The sequence below is a fragment of the Mobula hypostoma genome, chromosome 2 (assembly GCF_963921235.1).
Source record: "Mobula hypostoma chromosome 2, sMobHyp1.1, whole genome shotgun sequence".
NCBI lineage: Eukaryota > Metazoa > Chordata > Chondrichthyes > Myliobatiformes > Myliobatidae > Mobula > Mobula hypostoma.
The window spans coordinates 84501837-84512576 of NC_086098.1; the positions used below are offsets into that span (position 1 = coordinate 84501837).

The 10740-nt window shown below is 43.0% G+C and overlaps 1 protein-coding gene across 2 annotated transcripts in view; it reads right to left on the minus strand.

Annotated features, from left to right (window-relative positions):
- The window catches only part of tbce (tubulin folding cofactor E), a 70739-nt gene extending 60262 nt beyond the window's left edge, over positions 1-10477 (minus strand). Inside the window, exons 1-2 of one of the 2 annotated variants that reach the window (XM_063039585.1) lie at positions 10364-10477; positions 3367-3515 (exon numbers count right to left, since the gene is read on the minus strand). In XM_063039585.1, coding sequence (XP_062895655.1) covers positions 3367-3472 — 106 coding nt within the window. In that variant the 5' untranslated portion in view covers positions 3473-3515; positions 10364-10477. Of the gene's footprint in view, positions 1-3366; positions 3516-10329 lie in introns of both variants that reach the window. The other variant, XM_063039577.1, reaches the window with a different exon arrangement.
- Positions 10478-10740: the final 263 nt, after the last annotated feature.

Below are 10740 nucleotides of genomic sequence, written 5' to 3' on the forward strand. Positions count from 1 at the left end.
TTCATTAACAGGCGTTTTCACCCACAGAACTGCTGTTCACTGGATGTTTTTTGATTTTTGGTCCATTCTCCATAAACCCCAGAGACTGTTATGTGTGAAGAATCCCAAGAGATCAGCAGTTTCTGAAATACTCAAATCTCCCCGTCTGGTATCAACAATCATTCCACAGTCAGTCACTTAGATCACATTTCTTTCCCATTCTGATTATTGGTTTGAACAACAACTAAACCCCTTGACCATGTCTGCATGCTTTTTGGCATTGAGTTGCTGCCACATGATTGGCTGATTAGATATTTGCAGTAATGAGCAAGTATACAGGTGTACCTAATAAAGTGATCACTGAATGTATAGTTAAATGTTTACTGGCTGCATGTAATGAAACATAACATTTTCTATCACTGAAAAACACCTATGTTAAAATAGTGTAACAGATATATTAATAAACCCCCGATTTCCTCTCTCATTCCCCTTTCTCCCATGCTCCACTGTCCTGTACTATCAAATTCCTTCTTCTTCTGTCCTTTACCACTTCCACCTATCACCTCCCACCTTCTTACTTCATCCCCCTCACCTGACTTCACCTATCACCTGCCAGCTTGTACGTCTTCTTCTTTGTTGTAGCGTGGATGAAATCACCAGAGAGACAGAGTCACTGGTAGATACAAAGCAGCTTCTTTATTCGACACAACAAGGTACAGCAGGCATCATACGGACAGAGACGCTTTCGGTAGAAAGGTCTGCTAGCCCAATGTGGGCTCAATATTTATATGCTAAACACAAAGGCAATCGCTACTTAAAAAGTTATAGACAATGTTCCTTTTGAAGCTACATACAAACATCACACCTTCTAACTTCATCCTTTCCTTCTGACGCCAACATGTCTGGGTGGTATCCACAGCCTTTAGTTAAATCCACAATACATTTATTTGGCATTTTACGTGTTAACATAGAAGACAATTAATATTTATAAAGTGCAGATAATACTGTCTCCGAAACTACAGCATCAGGTCAAACTACGGTGCCAGAAGCATCTGGTATTCACACCTTTTTAGGAAGCGCATTGTTGTGGACTCAATCCACAGTACTTCGTCAAATAGAAGTCTGGTGGCCAAAGTCATTTAAGTGTAAACGAATCATCTACCCAAAAAAACTCACTGTAGCACTCTTCATCCATCTTCCCTCTCCTATCCAGTCTTGATTAAGGTCTCACCGGAAATGTCAACTGTTCATTCCTTTCCATAGATGCTGCCTGACCTGCTGAGTTCCTCCAGTATTTTGTGCTCAGTCCTCTGGATTTTCAGCAAATACAAAATCTCTTGTGTTTATTACTAAACTGCCTAGTTATTTAGTGGCAGTGAAAAAGGGACTGAATGTGAAGTTTCTGTCAGTTGATGTCCTTGCCTTATTTTCATTTTTTTTTAAATATTTCTGGAGGATGAAAGGTAAGTTCTACAACATGTGGGTTGTCAGTAAACACACAGAGGTGAAGCTAACTGTTAATGCAAAGTTCTGCTAGATTTTAACTACAGTGGATTCTGGCTAATTGGGCCATTGGCTAATCAGGGCAGCTGCTTATTTGCGACAACTCTTAAAAGGAGAAAAATGAATCAAGAAAATAGCCGGATTCCTTTAGTTTATTTGGAACACTATGCCGCTTAATTGGGGTGGGAGACTGTTGCTGAACATTTTCTAACTAGCATCGTGTGGCCATTAGATGCTACACCATGCTCAGAGCAAAGTTTTTAAAATTGTGTCAGTTACGCATGTCTGTGTTCAAAAAGCAGTGATATTTTCACTGATAGCTGGTGAGAAATCAGCAGTAAGATAATTCAAACTGTTTTTCGCACTGTGGTTTCAAACATTCAGACCTGGAAATGACAGAAATGACCAGGAATAAAAATAAACCAATTTCATTACTTCAACAAGTAAGGAAGGCACGAAAAATTTGAAGGTATTGACAATCATCTTGAATGTTATCTTTGGTCCCCATGGACACTCCGTTCTCACTTGTGGCTCCAAGTAGTTGATGGCATGACACACTTGAACAGGCGGGCTAAACCAGGCGAGGTTAGTCAGTGGGACTCATAGCCCTGCCTGTCCTAGCATGAGAACTCAGCTCTGGCAGACAGGGCAGATGAGATCCAGTGGCCAGGAAGGCGGTTCTGCAATGCTCCGTGGTGAGCGAAGGGCATGACAAGGCATGGTCATCCACTGTAACCAGGGAAGTCCCCAGCAGCTGGTGTTTACTCATCCCACCGGACCTGGAGTTCCCAGGCTGAGAGAGTGGAACTGCCCCTGTGCAACAGCTTTTCCACTTTAAAAACTCTCCCACACAGGTTTTCTGTCATTGTTGGATATGACGGACAACTACCAGGAGCATTGGTAGTGCTCCAATTTATTCTGTTTTTCATTTAAGTATATAATTTCTCAGAAACTGTAGCCTTTAAATTTTTTTAAACTATTTCCATGAAACTTTGGTTAATTCAGGCAGTCACTTAATTGGGCCAAAATGGTCCTGATGTGTCCCAATTAACTGGAATGCACATTACAATTAGCACAAAGATATCAGGGGGACATCAGATCCACATAAGATTATTTATATTTTTACTTATTTACAGTAAAGCTTGATTACAGGATCTGTTGGCCCAATGAGCCAGTGCTGCCCATTTACCATACACCTGAGAGACCAGAGGACCTGTGAAAGCATGGAGGGACTAACTCCACCATGGGTGATACCAAACCCGGCTGTGAAAGGAGAGTGTTGGGTGTGGGACTAACAACTCCATCCCATAAAAGACCAGTACTACAGAAATGCCTACTGAACCTTCAAAACCTCATCCCTGGGGGAGGAAGGATCTCTGAAGATGGGTTACACCTGGGGAAAACCTTAAAGACTTGCCCAGGACAGAGGACTCTGGTGAGCTGCTATCGGTATAGCTTTTTCCCCAGTAGGGTTGATGGGCTTAATGAATAAAAGAATTGGAATGAATAAACACAACGACCTTCTAATCTGAGAGTAAGTGCTGGCTGTGGCAATGATGAGCACAGTGCCTCTGACTAAATAGATTGTGGCTCAGGACCCCACAGTAGACGAGCACATAATACAAAAGATCCCACAGTACCAATTCAAATCCTCCACAGTATCCCATCCAAAATCTAACCCTAATTCAACTTCACTAAATCCTAATCTGTTCATTATCTAAATGGTATTTTACGGAGCTGGTTTTGTATAGATTGGCTGTCTTATCTCATTGTCCAGTCTCTACTCTACTTCAATGTTTCAGCTTTAAAGGACTTCAGGATATCTTGTGGTGGTATAAATGTTGCTTCATTCCAACCACTGTGAAAAATGATTGGAGAGTATACCTGATGTTGATGTCACTTTTCCCACGAAGCGCACAGTACCGTATTCATCCCGGCAGGCGACTCTTCGACCCACTGCATCACAGGGCACGCTGTCACTCTGTGTCATCCTCAGTATCTTTCAGTCTGTCACGACTCATCCAACTCTGAAACTGAAATCAGTTTAGTCTTGTCACACGTATCAAGATCCAGTGAAAAACCTGTCTTGTGTACTGCTCTAACAGATCAACTTGTTAAACAGTACAGTGAAGTAGTAAAACAGTAACAGAATGCAGAATAAAGTCAAACATCTGCTGAGACAATAAGGTGCAAGGCTGTAATGAGGGAGATTATGTGGTCAAGAATCCATTTTAGTGTACTAGGGAACCATTAAATAAGTCTGGTGGCAGTCCAAAGGGAGAGGAGAGCAAAGAGACTGCCTGGGGTGGGTGGGGTCTTTGATTATGCTGCCTTTTTCACCAAGGTACTGAGAAGTGTAGACAGTGTCCATGGTGGGGAGGATAGCTCCTGTGATGTTCTGAGCTGTGTGCACACCTCTCAAAACACATCCCATAGGCTGTGCTGTGAGAATTCCCATGTCACAATGCTACACAAACTACTTTCTTCCAAGTTGTACACCTCCCTTTTGTAACTCAAGCTATCTAGAATCACACAGCATGGAGACAAAGCCAGAGATGCTTCTGCATAGACTACCCATACAGTTTAATCCAGTTTTCTAAAAAGTTACTCATTCAGCAATGCTGCATGCTACAGGCCTTTCAGTCCAACTGTTCCATACCAACCAGCTAGTCCAATTTCCTGCATTTGGCCAACATCCCTCTAAGCTCTGCTCCTCGATGTACCTGTCTAAATGCTTCTTAAATGATACCTTTGTACCTGCCTCGACCACTACTACTGGCAGCTCGTTTTGCATACTTACCACCCTCTGTGTGAAAGTTTTATCCCTCAGATCTCTATATACTCACCACACATGAATGTAAAAGTTGCTCCTCGGCACCCTTTTAAATCTTTCCTTTCTCACCCCAAGTCTATGCCCCCTAATTTTGGACTCCCCTACCCTGGGGAAAAAGATTGTTACCATCCATCTCAATAACTTAAGTACTTCCATAAGATCATCCCTCAATCTCTTAAAAAATGTAAACGCTATTACGAAGCTCAAATTAAACTTGTAAATCCTTTTATACTAGAAGTCTGAATCTAACTGAGACTGTAACATGATGAGGCACAGGAGCAGCTTTAGACCATTCGGCCCATCAGTTCTGCACTACCATTCCATCATGGCTGATTTACTATCCCTTGCAACCCCATTCTCCAGCCTTCTCCTCTCAGCCTTGACATTCTGACTAATCAAAAACCTATCAACTTCCGCTTTAAATATACCCAATGACTTGGCCTCTACAGCTGTCTGCGGCAATGAATTCCACAGATTCACCACTGTCCAGCTGAAGAAATTTCTCATCTCAGTTCTAAAGGGATATCTTTGTATCCTGAGGCTATGCTCTCTGTTCCTAGACTTCCCCACTATAAGAAACATTTTCTCCATGTCCACTCTATCTAGGTCTTTCATTATTCGGTAGATTTCAATGGGAGAATTCAACTGTTATTAATAGAATTCTTATATTGCTCACATTTGAAGAGAGGGTGCCACATCACTAATTAAATAATTCATGAGGACATCTGACCAATATTTTCTGAAAGGCAGGAGAGGCTTTTTAGGAATATCTTTTCGCTTTCATAGCCCAGCTTCCCAGAGAGTCCTGGCATGTACAGTACCTAGATCTCTGATGGGAGTACTGATACAGACATATTAAATGCAGGGAGTTTAATTAATTCCTTGTAAATATTTCATTGCAGGTAGTGAGAATCTGTTCCTCACAATTACTTCTAAACAAAAATATGCCCAGTAATTAGTTGGATTCAAAATTTTTTTTATGGTGTACATTGAACCAAAATTAAAATAAGGAATGCTCAGTAATTTCTCATCCGTCAGCTGTTCACACTCGCACAGACCATTAAATAAAACAAAGATTGAATAAATCTTTTAAAACACACTTTGCCTTCCCTCACTTGTAAATTAACCAACAAAAATCCCCATAAGTCAAAGGATATTATTCCCTCAACGCAGCCAACCGATCACTACTGATTCTATAACATTAAATACAGGGTACATAACCCTACTTCAGCTCACAATTCGGACAGAGTTGTGAGGACAGGAACCGCATCACATGTACAAAGTGTCTGGATGTGGACTGGAAGAGATGTCAGCTAAAGGGCAACTATCACAGTCTGGAAGGTGGGAATTGGCTGTTAATCTATATTCAGTCACTGTGGACAAGATGGGCCACAACAGTCTCTTGTGTTCTCTACTTGTTTTGTGACAGGAGTACAGTGCAAAGGCATAAACGTTACTTTAAAGTTATAAAATAAATAGTGCAAAAAAAAGGAATAAGGAGGTGGTTTTCATGGACAATTCAGAAGTCTGACAGCGGAGGGAAATAAGCTGTTCCTAAAACATTGAGTGTGTGTCTTCAGGCTCCTGTACCTCCTCATTGACGGTAGTGACAAGAAGATGGCATGTCCTGGATGGTGAGAGTTCTTAGCAATGGATGCCGTCTTCTTGAGGCACCAGCTCTTGAAAATGTCCTTGATGGTGGTGAGGGTTGCCTCGTGATGGAGCTGGCTGTGTCTACATCCCTCTGCAGCTTTGTCTGATCCTGTGCAGTCGCCCCTCCATACCAGACAGTGATGCAACCTGTCAGAATGTTCTCCAATGAACATCTGTAGAAATTTGCAAGAGCCTTTGCTGACATACCCAATCTCCTCAAAAAGTAGAGTTGCTGACATGTCTTCTTTGTCATTGCATCAATGTGTTGGGCTCAGGGCAGATCCTCCAAGATACTGACTTCCAGGACCTCGAAGCTGTTCACCCTCTCCACTACTCACCCCTCAGTGAAGACTGATGTGTGTTCTCCCAAGTTTCCTTCCTGAAGTCTAACCTCAGTTTCTTGCTCTTGCTGATGTTGACTGTGAGGTGGTTGTTGTTGTGACACCACTCAACCAGCCAAACTACCTCACTCATATGCATCATCTGCAAATTTATAGACAGCATTTGAGCTGTGCTTAGCCACACAGTTATGAGTGTAGAGAGAGTAGAAGAGTGTGCTAAGCATATATCCTTGAGGTGCACCCGTGTTGATTATCAGCGAGGACGAGATGCTATTTCCAATCCGCATTGGCTGTGATCTCTTTATAAAGATCCAATTGTAGAGTGAGGTACAGAGCAGTTTCTGCAGAAAGATTTGATTGCTCTTACATACAAGTGCAATTTATTAGTAATTTTAGAAAGTTTATCTCATGGTTACTGAGTTGCAATTAGCCAAATATAAACTGAACCATACAGCATGATCACGTATTGAAGAGTTAATTTGCTCACTCAGCAGTCCCAATGGCTCATCAAAGTACAAACTGTAATTCCTTTTGTAAATGAACTAACCTCCATTTTAATAGGAGTGGATCTCTGGACTTCATTGGGAAATGAAATAGGATTTCTTAATTCGCAATGACTTTTAAAGAGAGAGTTGTTAAGAAGGCTTATGGTGTATTGGCCTTTGTTAGCCCAGGGATTGAGATGAAAAAATGTGGGGTAATGTTGCAGCTCCATAAAACTTCAGTTAGACCATACTTGGAGCATTGTGCTCAGTTTTGATCGCCTTATATAGGAAGGATGTGGACTCTCTAGAGAGGGTGCAGAGGAGATTTATCAGGATGCTCAGCAGGCCAAGCAGCATCTATGGAGAAGGGTACAGTCAACACTTCAGGCAAAGACCCTTCAGAGGACTTCCACTCGGCCTTGGATCACCTGGACAATAGTAATACCTATGACAGGCTGCAGTTTATTGACTCCAAAACCTGGGACTCTGTTCCTTCCTCTGCAACTGGATCCTTCACTTCCTCACTGGGAGTCCACAGTTTGTGTGGAGAGGAAATAACATCTTCTGCTGAAGGGTCTCGGCCTGAAACGTAAATTGTACTTTCTTCCAGAGATGCTGCCTAGCCTGCTGAGTTTCTCCAGCATTTTGTGTGTGTTGCTTGGATTTCCAGCATCTGCTGATTTTCTCTTGATTGTTACCATGTTGCTGCCCGGATTAGAGAGCAGCCTTTTGAGGATAAGTTGAACGAGCTAGGGCTTTTCACTTTGGAGCAGAGAAGCATGTGAGAAGACTTGATATGGGTGTATAAGACAATAAGAGCCTGAGATAGAGTGGACACCAGCAGCTTTTTCCAGGGTGGTAATGGTTATTACAGGAGCATGCACTTTTAAGGTGACTGGAGGAAAGTATACAGAGGATGTTGGCAGGGCAAGCCCTTTTCTCACTGTTACCATCAGGTAGGAGGTACAGAGGCCTGAAGGCACACACTCAGCGATTCAGGAACTGCTTCTTCCCCTCTGCCACCCGAGTCCTAAATCGACATTGAATCTTTGGACACTACCTCACTTTTTTTAAAAATATACAGTATTTCTGGTTTTGCACTTTTTAAAAATCTATTCAATATATGTAATTGATTTACTTGTTTATTTATTATTTTTTAAATTTAATTTATTTATTTATTCTCCCTGTTAGAAAAGACCTGGACCCGACACAATTTGCATATCACCACAATAGGTCTTCAGCTGATGCAATCTCACTGGCTCTCCACTTGGCCTTGGATCACCTGGACAATAGAAATAGCTATGTCAGGCTGCAGTTTACTGACTCCAAAACCTGGGACTCTGTTCCTTTCTCTGCAACTGGTTCCTTGACTTCCTCACTGAGAGACCACAGTCTGTGTGGATTGAAAATAACATCTCCTCCTCACTGTCAGTCAGTCAGAATCAGAATCAGGTTTATTATCACCAGCATGTGACGTGGAATTCTCCCCGTAACCTTTGACTCACTGATTAATCAAGAATCTATCGACCTTAAATATACCCCATGACTTGGCCTGCACAGCTGTCTGTGGCAATAAATTCCAAAGATTCACCACCCTCTGGCTAAAGAAATTCCTCCTCATCTCTGTTCTAAATAGACGTCCCTCTATCCTGAGGCTGTGCATCTCTAGTCCTAGACTTCCCCCGCTATAAGAGACATCCTCTCCATATACATATCTAGACCTTTCAATATTCGATACATTTGAGATTGCCCTTTGTTCTTTTTAACTCCAGTGAAGATAGGCCCAAAACCATAAAACACTCCTCATATGTTAACCCTTTCATTCCTGGGATCATTCTTGTGAACCCCCTCTGGACCCTCTCCAATGCCAGCACAACCTTTCTTAGATAAGAGGACCAAAACTCCTCACAATACTCCACATGTGGTCTGACCAACGCCTTATAAAGCCCCAGCATTACATTCTTGCTTTTGTTTTGTCTTGAAATAAATGCTAACATCACATTTGCCTTCCTTACCACCACATCAACCTGCAAGTTAACCTTTATGGAATCCTGCACAAGGACTCCCAAGTTCCTTTGCATCTTTTATTTTTGAATTTTCTCGCCATTTAGAAAATAATCCACACCTTTATTCTTCTGCTGAAGTGCATGGCCATACACTTCCCTACACTATATTCCATCTGCCATTTCTGTGCACATTTCTCCAATCTGTCTAAGTCCTTCTGCAGACATTTTACTTCCTCAACACAACCTGCTCCTCCACCTATTTTGTATCGTCTACTAACTCATCAATTTCTTCATCCAAATCACTGACATTTACTGACCCCATATGCACACCACTAGTCACTGGCAGCCAACCAGCAAAGCACCCATTTATTCCCACTCTTTTCTTCCTGCCAATCAGCCAAAGCTCTATCCATGCTAGTATCTTTCCTGTAATACCATGGGCTCTTATCTTTCTAAGCAGCCCAATGTGTGGCACCTTGTCAAAGGGCTTTTGAAGATCCAAGTAAACAACACCCACTGACTCTCCTGTGTCCATCCTGCTTGTCATATTTTCCAAGAATCCCAACAGATTTGTCAGGCAAGATTTCACCTTTAAAAGAGCATGCTGACTTTGGCCTATTTTATCATGTGCCTCCAAGTCCCCCAAAACCTCATCCACAATAGTACTCTTTCCAACCAGGTTTCCTCTGGGTACTCCAGATTCCTCCCACATTGCAAAGATGTACAGGTTAGGGTGAGTATGCACACCATGTTGGCGCCAGAAGCATGGCGACAGTCGCTGGCACTCCCTAGCTAATTGTACCAATGATGCAAATGACGTATTTCATATGTTTTGACGTAGCTAATCTTTTGATTTTGACCAGAATCAGACAGTAAATTGAGTGGAGCAATGGCAAGTGTTAAAATTGATTATTTTACTTATTAATTGCAAAATGATTCCCGGATGAATTTTGGGAACTCAGTATAGAACATCCACTGAATGAAGACGACAGAAACTTTGACGTATAATTCCGTAAATGAAGCAGTTTAATGGGATACTGGCCCTCTCTGGCCGGGGCACGGTCACGACGGACCAAACTGCCTGCCTGTGTGTTGTACTTTACGTTGCCCTACAGGCTTTAGGACAGGGAGTTTGAGATCTGCACCCGCGAGTGACCCAGATCTTTTATAAAATTTTGCCTCCTTGTTCTAGACTCCTCGCTATAGGAAAGGGGCTGCCTTCCAAGCAACGCATTAAACACTGCCATCAGACTGCATTTGGAGCGCATATATTTGGGGAGTCAAAGCCGGCTCACGATCAGCTACTCTCATGATTCAAATCTTCCGGAAAAACAATTCCATTTACCCACTATACCTTCACCCCTCTCAGCTCCAAGGGCCTTGTCCTGGCCTTCAACCCCCAAGGCCTCCACCTCCACCGGACCCAGCCTGAGCTCGGACCCGCCAAACCTGGGCCTCACCGCCCGACCCAGCCTGCCGCCAGCTCTGGCTCTCAAGCTCGTTAAGCACCCAGGCACCCTAATTCCCACCTTTCATCATCCGCTCACTGCCATCGAAACAGACCTGCCATCGCCTTCTGCACGAATCCGTTGTTTAAGCTCTGGCGTACACGGTCGCCAAGTGACGCAGCGGAACTCCTGCCGAAACGCCGCGGTTTCCCGGACGGAGACGTTTTGTGTAACAACTGACGTTACCCTGGTGACGGCGTCCACTAGCGGCTGGAGGAGTGGGGGAGGTTGACCCTCGGTGACGTCACCTTGTCTTCCCATAGGTCTGGTGTAACGTCACCCAATCACCCCACGGGTCTAGTGTGACATCTCACAGTCCAACAGGTCTGATTTGGTGTCAGCAACAGTCCCCCAACTGGCCTGCAAATGCTCTCACTCACCTAATAGTTATAGTCATAGTCATACTTTATTGATCTCGGGGGAAATTGGATT